This window comes from Thunnus albacares, chromosome 2, assembly GCF_914725855.1.
Source record: "Thunnus albacares chromosome 2, fThuAlb1.1, whole genome shotgun sequence".
Classification (NCBI taxonomy): Eukaryota; Metazoa; Chordata; class Actinopteri; order Scombriformes; family Scombridae; genus Thunnus; species Thunnus albacares.
In genome coordinates, this window is record NC_058107.1 from 39352409 (window position 1) to 39370181 (window position 17773).

The window sequence follows — 17773 nt, forward strand, 5'->3', positions numbered from 1 at the left end:
CAGAAGGACACGGATATACATGTCAATGAACATATTAGACGTTGCATGTCGGAGATAACTGTCACTTCCTGTGTTCACTATGTAGTGCCACGATACTACTTGGTACTGTGTTATATTGATACCCCGCCCTATATGATACCCACTGTACCTGCAAATTATATATATTGATTTTAGTCTAAAATACAACGTGCAATACATTTCACTCACTACTGTATATCTGAACAGGCTGTACACACTGTACGTAACCACCTACAGTGGTAATGTAGGTGACAGCATGTTATTGTCTTTTAATAATAACGTTATTTACTTTCAGTTGGCTAAACGTTAACTTACCAAGCACGAGGCTAACGTTAGCTTAGCTGGCCAGTTAGCATCAGTAGCAAACTGTTCTCTATCTGTCCATCATTCATGTTAACTCGTTTTCACTGATCGAACACTCAACAACAATAATACGAATCTTGCCGTCGTTGTTCCGTCGTGTAATTCTGATGTTTGATCCGTCGCTATGAACTATGAGCTAACGTTGAGTGATGCTGTGTTTAGATGTTCTGCGCTGTCTGTGTCACGCTGTAAACAATCTCATCGGCTCGTCAGTGTGACAGTTTGCAAAGAACAACATCTGGTTGGATGCAGCTCTCAAAGTCATTAATTAAATACGAAGTTTTCTCTCTCATCCCCCCTTCAAATAAAAAAAACTCCTCAGATCTAAACGAATCACACAAATTACCTGATTTTGATTTGAAATTGCGATTTTCACCAAAAAGGTGCCAAGTTTGCAGCCCTGCTGTGGGTTCGATACACCACAGTAACCTTCTGTTACTGCCACACGCCTCAGACTGGGATTCATCAGTAAACAGGACTTTTCCCAGTCATCTACTGTGTAACGCTGGTGTTTCTTAGCCCACCCCGAGCGCATGTTTCCCACTATCACAATGCTACTCAAGCCTCTTTCACGCATAGTTTCTGGCTAATTACTGGGATAAACTTTCACTATTCACACATGACCCCATGCAGGAAATGTTCCTGAACATTTCAGGGACAGACTGCATGTGTGAAAGAGGCTTTAGTGAGCAATGATCTGCTGGAAACTCGAGGCAGCCATGTTTATAACAGGTGAACACCGGCTGCAGGTATGTTTATAACAGGTGAACACCAGCTGCAGGTATGTTTATAACAGCTGAACACCGCCTGCAGGTATGTTTATAACAGGTGAACACCAGCTGCAGGTATGTTTATAACAGGTGAACACCGGCTGCAGGTATGTTTATAACAGGTGAACACCGCCTGCAGGTATGTTTATAACAGGTGAACACCGCCTGCAGGTATGTTTATAACAGGTGAACACCAGCTGCAGGTATGTTTATAACAGCTGAACACCAGCTGCAGGTATGTTTATAACAGGTGAACACCGCCTGCAGGTATGTTTATAACAGGTGAACACCGCCTGCAGGTGTGTTTATAACAGCTGAACACCAGCTGCAGGTATGTTTATAACAGGTGAACACCGCCTGCAGGTATGTTTATAACAGCTGAACACCAGCTGCAGGTATGTTTATAACAGGTGAACACCGCCTGCAGGTGTGTTTATAACAGCTGAACACCAGCTGCAGGTATGTTTATAACAGGTGAACACCGCCTGCAGGTATGTTTATAACAGGTGAACACCGCCTGCAGGTATGTTTATAACAGGTGAACACCGCCTGCAGGTGTGTTTATAACAGCTGAACACCGGCTGCAGGTATGTTTATAACAGGTGAACACCGCCTGCAGGTATGTTTATAACAGGTGAACACCAGCTGCAGGTATGTTTATAACAGGTGAACACCGCCTGCAGGTATGTTTATAACAGGTGAACACCGCCTGCAGGTATGTTTATAACAGGTGAACACCAGCTGCAGGTATGTTTATAACAGGTGAACACCAGCTGCAGGTATGTTTATAACAGGTGAACACCGCCTGCAGGTATGTTTATAACAGGTGAACACCAGCTGCAGGTATGTTTATAACAGGTGAACACCAGCTGCAGGTATGTTTATAACAGCTGAACACCGGCTGCAGGTATGTTTATAACAGCTGAACACCGGCTGCAGGTATGTTTATAACAGCTGAACACCGGCTGCAGGTATGTTTATAACAGCTGAACACCGCCTGCAGGTATGTTTATAACAGGTGAACACCGCCTGCAGGTATGTTTATAACAGGTGAACACCAGCTGCAGGTATGTTTATAACAGGTGAACACCAGCTGCAGGTATGTTTATAACAGCTGAACACCGGCTGCAGGTATGTTTATAACAGGTGAACACCAGCTGCAGGTATGTTTATAACAGGTGAACACCAGCTGCAGGTATGTTTATAACAGGTGAACACCAGCTGCAGGTATGTTTATAACAGCTGAACACCGGCTGCAGGTATGTTTATAACAGGTGAACACCAGCTGCAGGTACGTTTATAACAGCTGAACACCAGCTGCAGGTATGTTTATAACAGCTGAACACCGGCTGCAGGTATGTTTATAACAGCTGAACACCGCCTGCAGGTATGTTTATAACAGGTGAACACCGGCTGCAGGTATGTTTATAACAGCTGAACACCGGCTGCAGGTATGTTTATAACAGGTGAACACCAGCTGCAGGTATGTTTATAACAGGTGAACACCGCCTGCAGGTATGTTTATAACAGGTGAACACCGGCTGCAGGTATGTTTATAACAGGTGAACACCGGCTGCAGGTATATTTATAACAGCTGAACACCAGCTGCAGGTATGTTTATAACAGGTGAACACCGCCTGCAGGTATGTTTATAACAGCTGAACACCGGCTGCAGGTATGTTTATAACAGCTGAACACCAGCTGCAGGTATGTTTATAACAGCTGAACACCGCCTGCAGGTATGTTTATAACAGGTGAACACCGGCTGCAGGTATGTTTATAACAGGTGAACACCGGCTGCAGGTATTTTTATAACAGGTGAACACCGCCTGCAGGTATGTTTATAACAGGTGAACACCGCCTGCAGGTATGTTTATAACAGGTGAACACCGCCTGCAGGTATGTTTATAACAGGTGAACACCGCCTGCAGGTATGTTTATAACAGGTGAACACCGGCTGCAGGTATGTTTATAACAGCTGAACACCAGCTGCAGGTATGTTTATAACAGGTGAACACCGCCTGCAGGTATGTTTATAACAGGTGAACACCGCCTGCAGGTATGTTTATAACAGGTGAACACCGCCTGCAGGTGTGTTTATAACAGGTGAACACCAGCTGCAGGTATGTTTATAACAGGTGAACACCGCCTGCAGGTATGTTTATAACAGGTGAACACCGGCTGCAGGTATGTTTATAACAGGTGAACACCGCCTGCAGGTATGTTTATAACAGGTGAACACCGCCTGCAGGTATGTTTATAACAGGTGAACACCGCCTGCAGGTATGTTTATAACAGGTGAACACCGCCTGCAGGTATATTTATAACAGCTGAACACCAGCTGCAGGTATGTTTATAACAGGTGAACACCGCCTGCAGGTATGTTTATAACAGGTGAACACCGCCTGCAGGTATGTTTATAACAGGTGAACACCGCCTGCAGGTGTGTTTATAACAGCTGAACACCAGCTGCAGGTATGTTTATAACAGCTGAACACCAGCTGCAGGTATGTTTATAACAGCTGAACACCAGCTGCAGGTATGTTTATAACAGGTGAACACCGGCTGCAGGTATGTTTATAACAGGTGAACACCGCCTGCAGGTATGTTTATAACAGGTGAACACCGCCTGCAGGTATGTTTATAACAGGTGAACACCGCCTGCAGGTATGTTTATAACAGGTGAACACCGCCTGCAGGTATATTTATAACAGCTGAACACCAGCTGCAGGTATGTTTATAACAGGTGAACACCGCCTGCAGGTATGTTTATAACAGGTGAACACCGCCTGCAGGTATGTTTATAACAGGTGAACACCGCCTGCAGGTATATTTATAACAGGTGAACACCAGCTGCAGGTATGTTTATAACAGCTGAACACCAGCTGCAGGTATGTTTATAACAGCTGAACACCAGCTGCAGGTATGTTTATAACAGGTGAACACCGCCTGCAGGTATGTTTATAACAGCTGAACACCGCCTGCAGGTATATTTATAACAGGTGAACACCGGCTGCAGGTATGTTTATAACAGCTGAACACCAGCTGCAGGTATGTTTATAACAGGTGAACACCGCCTGCAGGTATGTTTATAACAGGTGAACACCGCCTGCAGGTGTGTTTATAACAGCTGAACACCAGCTGCAGGTATGTTTATAACAGCTGAACACCGGCTGCAGGTATGTTTATAACAGGTGAACACCAGCTGCAGGTATGTTTATAACAGCTGAACACCAGCTGCAGGTATGTTTATAACAGGTGAACACCAGCTGCAGGTATGTTTATAACAGCTGAACACCAGCTGCAGGTATGTTTATAACAGGTGAACACCGCCTGCAGGTATGTTTATAACAGGTGAACACCGCCTGCAGGTATGTTTATAACAGGTGAACACCGGCTGCAGGTATGTTTATAACAGGTGAACACCGCCTGCAGGTATGTTTATAACAGGTGAACACCGGCTGCAGGTATGTTTATAACAGGTGAACACCGCCTGCAGGTGTGTTTATAACAGGTGAACACCGGCTGCAGGTATGTTTATAACAGGTGAACACCGCCTGCAGGTGTGTTTATAACAGGTGAACACCGCCTGCAGGTATGTTTATAACAGGTGAACACCGCCTGCAGGTGTGTTTATAACAGGTGAACACCGGCTGCAGGTATATTTATAACAGGTGAACACCGCCTGCAGGTGTGTTTATAACAGGTGAACACCGGCTGCAGGTATATTTATAACAGGTGAACACCGCCTGCAGGTGTGTTTATAACAGGTGAACACCGGCTGCAGGTATATTTATAACAGGTGAACACCAGCTGCAGGTATGTTTATAACAGGTGAACACCGCCTGCAGGTGTGTTTATAACAGCTGAACACCGGCTGCAGGTATGTTTATAACAGGTGAACACCGGCTGCAGGTATGTTTATAACAGGTGAACACCGCCTGCAGGTGTGTTTATAACAGGTGAACACCGGCTGCAGGTATATTTATAACAGGTGAACACCGCCTGCAGGTGTGTTTATAACAGGTGAACACCGGCTGCAGGTATATTTATAACAGGTGAACACCAGCTGCAGGTATGTTTATAACAGGTGAACACCGCCTGCAGGTGTGTTTATAACAGCTGAACACCGGCTGCAGGTATGTTTATAACAGGTGAACACCGGCTGCAGGTATGTTTATAACAGGTGAACACCAGCTGTAGGTATGTTTATAACAGGTGAACACCGGCTGCAGGTATGTTTATAACAGCTGAACACCAGCTGCAGGTATGTTTATAACAGGTGAACACCGCCTGCAGGTATGTTTATAACAGGTGAACACCAGCTGCAGGTATGTTTATAACAGCTGAACACCGCCTGCAGGTATGTTTATAACAGGTGAACACCAGCTGCAGGTATGTTTATAACAGGTGAACACCGGCTGCAGGTATGTTTATAACAGCTGAACACCGGCTGCAGGTGTGAAAGAGGCTTTAGTGAGCAGTGATCTGCTGGAAACTCGAGGCAGCCATGTTTATAACAGGTGAACACCGGCTGCAGGTATGTTTATAACAGCTGAACACCACCTGCAGGTTGAGTTATTGAACGAGCTGAGCGTCGTCTGAGCGCTTCAATGGAAGCAGAAATCTGACCTTTGCTACAGTTACGTTCATTAATGACACTAATTTACTTAAATTTGATTGCTGACATATAAACACTGCAGAATCTGAAATATTTCTTCATTTTACACGTCATAACTGTTTTTAAATGTTTCTGAGTCTTTGGAGCCCAACACAGACTCTAAATAAACATAAATACTGGTGCAAGTGTGTCATGTATCACCATGGCAACAGTCTGATAGTGTAATACTTTATTGGAGTATCTTTATAAATACTGATGTCAATAAATAACAAGAACAGAATGAAAAGCTCATAAATACTGAAGAACAGACAGAAAGCCACATGAACACAGTAGAGTTTAATAGAATCTGATAGAGTGCAGTAGATCAGAGGACAGTCTGTACAGGATAACGTGTGTGTGTGTGTGTGTGTGTGTGTGTGTGTGTGTGTGTGTGTACTTGTACGTCTGTCTTCGTGAGGACCTGACTGACTGTGTCCTCTAACGGGGACTCAGGTGTCTGTTGGAGGGTTCAGGTCCTGGATGTGTTATAGGACCTGGATCCATCACTCACGTCTCAGCTCCGCCCGGCGAGGACGTCTTCGTTCACGCCAGCGGCGTTTACGGAGGCGACAACTACTGATGACGCTCATCAAGGCATCAATATGTAGAAATGATTAAGTAACATTTTAAACTGTTAATCATTTCTACTTATTGATAACTGATAACTGCTCCAATGTTTATTATTTGATTACAGATCAGCAGCGTCTGTTTGTCAAACAACAAACACAAACATTTAAATCTGGTAATTACTGAAAGAACAGAACCGACGTAAAGCAGCAATAAAAACAGCTGCAGAACATGTTCAATAAAATATTTAGTCTGTGAAAGTCTGACGTCACGTTTACAGGAGACGCAGCTGTGTGACGTCTGAGCTGAATATGTTCAGTATGTTTCTCCCACTCAGCCCACAGACTTCACAACTTTACTAGACTTTTAAAGTTTTACAAATATAAAACCTTCATGGATCAAAAACTCATAACAGAAAGTTGGAGGTCTGTGTGGAAGATGCTTTTAAGGCTGCAGGGATTTTTTTCGTTGCAATACTGCAAGCGGCCACTGGGGGGAGACACCTTATCCACATCTATTAATACATTCATGGTTCAGGTCAGAGTCGGGGTTAAAGGTCAGAGATGCATTATGTCAACGAGGGTCCTCACAAGGACAGACGTGTGTGTGTGTGTGTGTGTGTGTGTGTGTGTGTGTGTGAGTCTGTGTTCACAAACTATTCATCACAAAATCAACAGAATTCTCTGAAACAACACAAACTAACGTCTAACTCTCTGATCACACCACCTACACCTGTCTACACCGTCCTACGGAAGCCCGGAGTGGCCAACAGCTCAACATCATTAATCAGGTTTTTATGGTGAAAACAGAACCTCGTGTCTCCAGTATGTCGCAGTGGTTCCCAACCTTTCCCAACGTCTCCTGGGACCCTCCTCACATGTTGCAGATTATCGTCTTGATTCATCGGTTAAACGTTTTGTCCATAAAATGTCAGAAAATAGTGAAAAATATCCGTTAAAGTTCCCGACAGCCCAAAGTTACACCTTCAGTCGTCTGGTTGTGTCCAACAGTCCAAAAATATTCAGTTTATCTTCATGTTCCACAAAGAAAAGCAATAAATCATCACATTAGCTTATTTTTTAAGGTTTGCTTGACAAAAAATGACTAAAACGACGATTCAAATGTCAAAATAGTTGCTGATGAATCTTTTTCATTGATTGATTAATCAACTTATTCTGTTTTATCTGAATAAATAAAAAAATAATTTAGAGGTAAAATACAGAAATCCACAAGAAATAAAGCAAAGCTTTAGCAAGCTTGAAGAAAAATCACAATTTTGTGTTTGAAATGTGTTTTTTTTCTGTATCTATCCTGTCCTGTCATCTCATGACCCCTTTCATTAATCCAGCGACCCCTTTTGGGGGTCCCAACCCCCAGGTTGGGAACCACTGATCTACCGTGCTGGAGAAGGAAAACCTTGTAAGTGAAAGTGTCAGTGACACACAGATCCTCCTATAATTCATGTGTTTATTGTTATTGATGGTGGAAATATTTCACAGATATGATCATGTTTCTGTGTGACATCACAGACATAAATAATCTTCCAGGTGTCCTTTAAAGGTCAGTTCAGCAGTGAAATAATGTGATATTTACTGATATACATTAAAAAGTTGCTGTTTTCTGCATTTTAAATTTTCCCACAGATGTCAGAGAAAACAGCAACATCTCACTCGCTCCAGCAGTCCTGAGCTGAAATAAATACGGGCCCCGTTCATTATTGTCTTTCCATGGAGCTAGGCTAACACTTTCCCCCTGCTTCCAGTCTTTGTGCTAAGCTAGGCTAACACTTTCCCCCTGCTTCCAGTCTTTGTGCTAAGCTAGGCTAACACTTTCCCCCTGCTTCCAGTCTTTGTGCTAAGCTAGGCTAACATGTCCTGGACCTGTTGCAAACAAAGTGATCTGACTCTGAGACACAAATGTTGGACTGTTCCTTTAAGTTACGATAAACACAAAGAGATTAAAATTATAAATAAATCAACAACAGTACTGTCTCTTTAAATTTAAAGTTTTTCATCTAAACCACAGACTGTAAACAAATATGGACGACGTGTCTCCACTTCCTGCCGCTGTGCAAAACTGAAGCCAAAAGATCTCCTTTCCGGGAGCGGCCATCTTGGTTGTGTGACGTCATTTGGAGCCAGAGTCCGCGCAGTAGAGTCGGGCGGTGGGATGACGGCTCGCAGGACACGCCCCCTCAGCCGTCCTGCGGCCAGACGGAGTCATGATGTCACACCCCCTTTTTATATCGTCAAATTACTGATTAAAAACAAACTGATCAGATAAATGAGCACATGGACAAACATCAGCCTGATAAGAACGACGTCAAATAACAGAAACCGTCTTTGGGAAAAATCTATTTGATGTGTACTTTGATGTTTTAGTTTGGTTCACGTCCCATCTGCTAACATGGAGGGGGCGGGACTTATGACCCGTACTGCAGCAGCCACCAGGAGGCGATCCAGATGTTTTGGCTTCACTTTTGGGGAGCTGTCATGGCGTCCATCTTTATATACAGTTAACCAGTCAGACCAGAGCCATAAACAACCACAGTTAACCAGTCAGACCAGAGCCATTAACAACCACAGTTAACCAGTCAGACCAGAGCCATAAACAACCACAGTTAACCAGTCAGACCAGAGCCATTAACAGCCACAGTTAACCAGTCAGACCAGAGCCATAAACAACCACAGTTAACCAGTCAGACCAGAGCCATAAACAGCTGGAGTTAACCAGTCAGACCAGAGCCATAAACAGCTGGAGTTAACCAGTCAGACCAGAGCCATAAACAGCTGGAGTTAACCAGTCAGACCAGAGCCATAAACAGCTGGAGTTAACCAGTCAGACCAGAGCCATTAACAACCACAGTTAACCAGTCAGACCAGAGCCATTAACAACCACAGTTAACCAGTCAGACCAGAGCCATTAACAACCACAGTTAACCAGTCAGACCAGAGCCATAAACAGCTGGAGTTAACCAGTCAGACCAGAGCCATAAACAGCCACAGTTAACCAGTCAGACCAGAGCCATAAACAGCTGGAGTTAACCAGTCAGACCAGAGCCATAAACAGCCACAGTTAACCAGTCAGACCAGAGCCATAAACAGCCACAGTTAACCAGTCAGACCAGAGCCATAAACAGCTGGAGTTAACCAGTCAGACCAGAGCCATAAACAGCTGGAGTTAACCAGTCAGACCAGAGCCATAAACAGCTGGAGTTAACCAGTCAGACCAGAGCCATAAACAGCCACAGTTAACCAGTCAGACCAGAGCCATAAACAGCCACAGTTAACCAGTCAGACCAGAGCCATAAACAGCCACAGTTAACCAGTCAGACCAGAGCCATAAACAGCTGGAGTTAACCAGTCAGACCAGAGCCATAAACAGCTGGAGTTAACCAGTCAGACCAGAGCCATTAACAGCCACAGTTAACCAGTCAGACCAGAGCCATAAACAGCTGGAGTTAACCAGTCAGACCAGAGCCATAAACAGCCGGAGTTGCTGCAGGTGGTTCTTGGATATGATGTCACACTTTGCTGTATAGGAAGTTGAAAGAGGAAACATGCAAAACAAAAAACGAGACTGAGGCGTAACCTAGCAACAAGGGTCAGAGGTCAGAGCATCCTTGGAGGGAAGTGACAGTTGATTGACAGGTCTGTGGGAACTACGACAGCACTGATTGGTTGATTTTCTTTAAAGAAATCCTGCCTCCTGCTGCCTCTCACACACTCATGCAGATAAGCCCCTCCCCCTCCATGCAGTCACAGCCAATCAGAATTCAGCAGCTGGTCGCTCAGCAGTTGCCAGAGTTGCGAAACTCTCCGTTCTCAGTGATCTGCAGGGATGACGTGTTGCTAGGCGACAGGCCGTTCCTCTGTGATGTCACCGCGTAGCGTTCCTTCAGCTGAGTCAGAGCTGCCATCAGACGGCTGTTCGCAGCGTCGAGACTCGCAATCCTCTTCTCCTGAGAGACAGACAGGTAGACAGACAGGTAAACAGACAGGTAGACAGACAGGTAAACAGACAGGTAGACAGACGGGTAGACAGACAGGTAAACAGACAGGTAGACAGACAGGTAAACAGACAGGTAAACAGACAGGTAGACAGACAGGTAAACAGATAGATAGACAGACAGGTAGACAGACAGGTAAACAGACAGGTAGACAGACGGGTAGACAGACAGGTAAACAGACAGGTAAACAGACAGGTGAACAGACAGGTAGACAGACAGGTAGACAGACAGGTAGACAGACAGGTAAACAGACAGGTAGACAGACAGGTAGACAGACAGGTGAACAGACAGGTAGACAGACAGGTAGACAGACAGGTAGACAGACAGGTAGACAGACAGGTAGATAGATAGACAGACAGGTAGACAGACAGGTAAACAGACAGGTAGACAGACAGGTAGACAGACAGGTAGACAGACAGGTAGATAGATAGACAGACGGGTAGACAGACAGGTAGACAGACAGGTAAACAGACAGGTAGACAGACAGGTAGACAGACAGGTAGACAGACAGGTAGATAGATAGACAGACAGGTAGACAGACAGGTAGACAGACAGGTGAACAGACGGGTAGACAGACAGGTAAACAGACAGGTAGACAGACAGGTAAACAGACAGGTAGACAGACGGGTAGACAGACAGGTAGACAGACAGGTAAACAGACAGGTAGACAGACAGGTAGACAGACAGGTGAACAGACAGGTAGACAGACAGGTAGACAGACAGGTAGACAGACAGGTAGACAGACAGGTAGATAGATAGACAGACAGGTAGACAGACAGGTAAACAGACAGGTAGACAGACAGGTAAACAGACAGGTAGACAGACGGGTAGACAGACAGGTAGACAGACAGGTAAACAGACAGGTAGACAGACAGGTAGACAGACAGGTAGACAGACAGGTAGACAGACAGGTAGACAGACAGGTAGAGAGACAGGTAGAGAGACAGACAGACAGGTAGACAGACAGGTAAACAGACAGGTAGACAGACAGGTAAACAGACAGGTAGACAGATAGATAGACAGACAGGTAGACAGACAGGTGAACAGACAGGTAGACAGACAGGTAGACAGACAGGTAGATAGATAGACAGACAGGTAGACAGACAGGTAGATAGATAGACAGACAGGTAGACAGACAGGTGAACAGACAGGTAGACAGACAGGTAGACAGACAGGTAGATAGATAGACAGACAGGTAGACAGACAGGTAGATAGATAGACAGACAGGTAGACAGACAGGTAGATAGATAGACAGACAGGTAGACAGACAGGTAGATAGATAGACAGACAGGTGAACAGACAGGTAGACAGACAGGTAGACAGACAGGTAAACAGACAGGTAGACAGACAGATAGACAGACAGGTGAACAGACAGGTAGACAGACAGGTAGACAGACAGGTAGACAGACAGGTAGACAGACCTGAGCCTCTATGATCTTCTGTTTGGAGTCCACCACAGCCTGCATGTCAGAATGATCCTTCTTCAGCTCCTCCTCTACAGCCATCAACCTGCACAGGTGAGACAGGAGACCTGAATACAGACTGCACACACACACACACACACGCACACACACACACACACACACACACACACACACACAGGTAGATAGACAGACAGGTGTGCTGACCTGCTGATGATGCTGTTCATCTGGAGATCTTTATCGTCCTGCAGCCTCCTCAGTCTGCTCTCTGTGTCCTCCAACCGAGCCTGAAGTCACAGGTGAGTGAAGATGGAGAGTTTCAGGTATTTAAATGAGTTTGTGCTGTTTACGTTGAAACACCTGACAGACAGAGACGAGGGCATACAGACCATCAGCCTGACAGACAGAGACGAGGGCATATGGACAATCAGCCTGACAGACAGAGACGAGGGCATACAGACCCTCGGCCTGACAGACAGAGACGAGGGTATACAGACCCTCGGCCTGACAGACAGCGATGAGGGCATACAGACCTTCAGCCTGACAGACAGCGATGAGGGCATACAGACCCTCAGCCTGACAGACAGCGATGAGGGCATACAGACCCTCAGCCTGACAGACAGATATGAGGGTATACAGACCCTCTGCCTGACAGACATGCATGAGGGAATATTAGACCCCATAGACCCTGCCTGGTACATAAACACTGCTCTCTAAGGCTTAATGTCTCCGTTCATAACTGTACAGGGTGAATTTTTATAGAACTCACCTGTTTAAATGTTATTAAAGCTTAAAGTTCTGCATAATTAACGATGCGGCTGCTTTGAGCGACAGGTCGTTAGGTCGTTTGTTTCAGTAACCAGGCTTCATTCGGCCGCCTCAGCTCCACCTCTTTGCCTCTTCTGGATTAGCCGGGAGTTAGGCGGAGTCATGGGCGGAGTCAAGTGCTGCTAAGATGGTGACAGCTAGAGCCGCCCACGTTGAGCTTCAAAACCCTCAGAAACCAACAAGTGACATCACAGAGGCTACGTCCATATTTTACGTCCATATCCTTCTCCTAACTTACAAAGCCCTTAATGGTCAGACACCATCATATCTTAAAGAGCTCATAATACCGTATTATCCCACTAGAACACTGTGCTCCCAGTATGCAGCTTACTGGTGGTTCCTACAGTCTTTAAAAGTAGAATGGGAGGCAGAGCCTTCAGCTATCAGGCTCCTCTCCTGTGGAACCATCTACCGGATTCAGTCCGGGGTGCAGACACCCTCTCTATGTTTAAGAGTAGGCTTCAAACTTTCCTTTTTGATAAAGCTTATAGTTAGGGCCGACCAGGCTCGCCTTGGATCAGCCCTTAGTGATGCTGCTATAGGCCTAGACTGCTGGGGGACTTCCCATGATGCACTGAGCTCCTCTCTCCTCCTCCTCCTCTCCATCTGTATGCATTCATGTAACATCAATGCATGTCACTAACTTTGCTTCTTCCCCGGAGTTTTTTGTGTTTTCTCATCTTGCAGGAACCTCTGGGTTCTGGGCCGAACCTTCGCGGTCCTGTTAGTGTCTTTCCAGCTATTGCTGCTGTTACTGTTATTGTTATGATTGTTGTTCTCCTGTCCCCCCCCCCCCCCTTTCCCTCTTTCTTTCTCTCTCAACCCAACTGGTCAAACCAGATGGCGCCCACCATGAGTCTGGTTCTGCTGGAGGTTTCTACCTGTTAAAGGAGAGTTTTCACTCGTGCTGCTCATGGGAGGAACTGTTGGGTCTCTGTGAAAAGTGCCCTGAGATGAATTTTGTTGTGATTTGGCGCTATATGAATAAAAATTGATTGATTGATTGATTGATTGATTGATTTTTTACAGTCTATGCTAATAACACCTATCATGTGACCTCTTTATCAGTTAGTAATATATGAACGTGAATCTGAGTTCAGCCTCATGGACACAAGAACACAGAGTCTGTACGTAAAGACGCAGCTTCCCGTCGTTTGGAGCCAGAAGTTAAACATTAAACTTCAGTCCTGCAGGCGGGACAGCAGCAGGTGAGCCAGCTGTCAATCACAGCTGTCAATCAACAACCAGACAGACAGACAGACAGACAGACAGACAGACAGACAGGTATCTCAGGTGTGTGACTCACCTGGTACTCCTGCAGCATGCGCTGGTTCTGCTGATCCTGGACCAGCAGACGGGCTTCACACTCCTCCTGCCGCAGCGCTGCAACTCGCAACTTCTCCTGCAGCAACGCAATCTCCTGCTGATACTGCACACACACACACACACACACACACACACACACACACACACACACACACACACACACACACACACGAACACAAACAAGACTACAGGTGATTACACTTCAACGCCTGTATACCTGCTCCCGATGCATGCTGGGTAACGCAGGCTGTTCTGGTGTGAAGAACAGGAACAGACAGGAAACGCTCTTGTTACCTTATCGATGAGGGCGTCGTCATGGCGATCGTCCTCCGTCTCTCCATAGGAGGAGGCAGAGTTCATGTTGAGCAGCCAGGCGGCGGTACGATCCAACGCACAGGGAGACGGAGCCTGAACACACACACACACACACACACACACACACACACACACACACACACACACACATATAAACACACACACACACACACATATAAACACACACACACACACACATATAAACACACACACACACACACACACACACACACACACACACATATAAACACACACACACACACACACACATATAAACACACACACACACAGACACACATATAAACACACACACACACACACACACATATAAACACACACACACACACATATAAACACACACACACACACACATATAAACACACACACACATACACACATATAAACAAACACACACACACACACACACATATAAACAAATACACACACACACACACACATACGCTTATACTGATGTGTTGCTATAGCAACCATCTGAATGTTAGAACATGAACCAGAAATTAGACTCCACCCAGACCGAATCTGTCATTTCCATGACAACAGTAAACCAAAAACATTACCAGAGCCATCAGCGTCAGGCAGGTTGCCATGGTAACAGACTGGTTACCTTGGTAGCCGGTCGTTGTTTCTCGGGGCTGTCTCCTTTGGACGACGAGGACGTCTGTCTGAGCCGTGACTGGCCGCTGCTCGGCCAATCAGGACTTGATGACATCATACTGCCAGAGGCGGGGCGAGGAGGGTAGGCGGAGCCTCCGCCACCGCTGAGCATGCTGGGAGGTGTCCGGCCGCGAGGCGGGCCAGGCGGAGCGGAGGAGGGGGGAGGGGGCTGGTCGATGCGTCTCTGAGGACCCGATGAAGTCTGACGAGGGGGGGCGGAGCTACCTGAGAAGCAGAGCGAGAGCAAACTGTGACATCATCAGATATTAGGGCCACTGAGAATAAAGATTGGAGATTTGGGAAAATTATAAGAAAAAAAGTCAGAATATTTTGAGTCAAACACAGCGCTGATATATAAACGTATACTTCATGTGTGTGTGTGTATATATATAAATATATATGTATGAGGTCGGTGTTTACCTGTGAGCGTGTCGGTGAGTGACAGCGCTCGGCGGGAGTATTCTTCTCCGCTGCTGCTGCTCGACATGGCCGACATCCTCTCTCCGCGTTCCCCTCGCTCAGCCCCGCTCAGCCCCACGGACATCTGGGTAAGAAACGCCGGTTTGGTCGCCATGGCGTTTCTGTCGTCAGCGTTTCCCTGAGACCCCACCGAGCCGTCAGATGGTGTGGCGTCGGCCTGCTGCTGCGGTTGCCGTGGTGATGTGGCGGTCATGTGATACACAGGGTTCTGGAAAGACAGGGGGAGGAGCCCCGTCCTGCGCTGCCATTGGCTGTCATCTAGGCCGTCGCTAGGGGAGGAGTCCTGCAGGTCGACCAGAGACAGACTGCGGCTCTCGTTGGTCAGCTCTGGCCCCTCCCTCCGGCTCCCATTGGTCATTTCAAATCCCGCCTCATTCTCATTGGGCTCTGAGTACGAAGAGCTCGGTGCAGGAGAGCCCTGCAGGCCTGCAGCACAGGAAAGGTCAGAGGTCACACACTGAGCTCAGGGGTTACAGAAGAGCATGGATAAAGGTCAAAGGTCACCTGAGGCCGGCTGCAGGCTTGATCCTTTGGTGACAAAGAACAAATCTTTGTTCTCTGGAGTCGGAGACGGAAGTCTGGTGAAATCTACCAAACTAGACACACACACACACACACACACACACACACACTTATTAATGACTTATAAGAGTAGTCACAGATCAATATCATTTACAGATTTATAAAAATAATATCCTTGCAACCACATCAAACACCATAACACCTTACTGCCCACAAACACTGTCAACTTCTACATGGCTAATTGGCAACATTCTGCTAACTAGTTAAAAATGTTAGCAACCACCTTGAGAGTAATTAGCAAGAAGAATATTTGCTAGTGAGGACATGTAAAACACCCAAACAACTGCTCAGTGAATCCCTACCAACAACACCCTAGCAACCAAACTGAACACCTTAGTGACCACTTTATTACCAGCCACTAATGACCTGGCAACCACCTCTTATCTTCATCTGAGCAGCGCCTTTGTAACCATGTAGCAAAATGCTAGCAACCACATCTCATGTGCTAACCCTCCTTCCAGTCCCACGCCACCCTGCAGGCCAATGGAGGGATTACAGGCCGCCAGAGGAGGAGAGAGGGGCGGAGACAGTGGGGGCGGAGACACCACACGCTGAGGCTCTGGAGAGGATACAGACACGCCCCCAGGGTTAGCCACGCCCCCAGGGTTAGCCAGAGCCGCCGACACGTCTCTAAGGATCCGAGGAAGGGGACCGAGCTTTGACAGGCTCGACTGAGGAAGGACAGACAGACAGAGGTGTGTTACTGGTCAGGTTTGTTAACTGGTCAGGTGTGTAACTGGTCAGGTGTGTAATGGTCAGGTATGTTACTGGTCAGGTGTGTAACTAGTCAGGTGTGTAACTAGTCAAGTGTATTACTAGTCAGGTGTGTTACTGGTCAGGTTTGTAACTGGTCAGGTGTGTAACTAGTCGGGTGTGCAACTGGTCAGATGTGTTACTGGTCAGGTGTGTTACTGGTCAGGTGTGTAACTAGTCGGTGTGCAACTGGTCAGATGTGTTACTGGTCAGGTGTGTAACTAGTCGGTGTGCAACTGGTCAGATGTGTTACTGGTCAGGTGTGTTACTGGTCAGGTGTGTTACTGGTCAGATGTGTAACTGGTCAGGTGTGTAACTGGTTAGGTGTGTAACTGGTCAGGTGTGTTAACTGGTCAGATGTGTAACGGGTCAGGTGTGTTACTGGTCAGGTGTGTAACTGGTCAGGTGTGTTAACTGGTCAGATGTGTAACGGGTCAGGTGTGTAACTGGTCAGGTGTGTTACTGGTCAGGTGTGTAACTGGTCAGGTGTGTAACTGGTTAGGTGTGTAACTGGTCAGGTGTGTTAACTGGTCAGATGTGTAACGGGTCAGGTGTGTAACTAGTCGGTGTGCAACTGGTCAGATGTGTTACTGGTCAGGTGTGTTACTGGTCAGGTGTGTAACTGGTCAGGTGTGTAACTGGTCGGTGTGCAACTGGTCAGATGTGTTACTGGTCAGGTGTGTAACTAGTCAGTGTGCAACTGGTAAGGTGTGTTACTGGTCAGGTGTGTAACTGGTCAGGTGTGTTAACTGGTCAGGTGTGTAATTGGTTAGGTGTGTAACTGGTCAGATGTGTTACCTGGTCCAGTTCAGTCAGCAGGGTGTGCAGGCTGGACAGCTCTCGTCCAAGGTCGATGTATCCGTCGAAGCCGGCAGTGTGATTCAGTCCATCTGGGTTCGAGATCTCCTGCAGAAAACGCTGCATGCTGCTCCACTGCCGCTCCACAAAGTCATTCATGAACAGCATGTACTCCTCTTTAGTGCCGAACCTGCAACCACAGGTAACA

At 46.6% G+C, this 17773-nt stretch overlaps 1 protein-coding gene across 2 annotated transcripts in view; it reads right to left on the reverse strand.

Moving 5' to 3' along the window:
• Nucleotides 1-9279: 9279 nt before the first annotated feature.
• Nucleotides 9280-17773, reverse strand: part of dab2ipa (DAB2 interacting protein a) — a 38174-nt gene continuing 29680 nt past the window's right edge. For both annotated transcript variants that reach the window (XM_044335383.1, XM_044335391.1), the window contains 10 exons: nucleotides 17566-17755; nucleotides 16465-16685; nucleotides 15937-16028; nucleotides 15373-15858; nucleotides 14903-15177; nucleotides 14257-14370; nucleotides 13943-14065; nucleotides 12016-12095; nucleotides 11809-11896; nucleotides 9280-10339 (listed from right to left, as the gene is read on the reverse strand). In XM_044335383.1, coding sequence (XP_044191318.1) covers nucleotides 10169-10339; nucleotides 11809-11896; nucleotides 12016-12095; nucleotides 13943-14065; nucleotides 14257-14370; nucleotides 14903-15177; nucleotides 15373-15858; nucleotides 15937-16028; nucleotides 16465-16685; nucleotides 17566-17755 — 1840 coding nt within the window. In that variant the 3' untranslated portion in view covers nucleotides 9280-10168. The remainder of the gene's footprint in view (nucleotides 10340-11808; nucleotides 11897-12015; nucleotides 12096-13942; nucleotides 14066-14256; nucleotides 14371-14902; nucleotides 15178-15372; nucleotides 15859-15936; nucleotides 16029-16464; nucleotides 16686-17565; nucleotides 17756-17773) is intronic.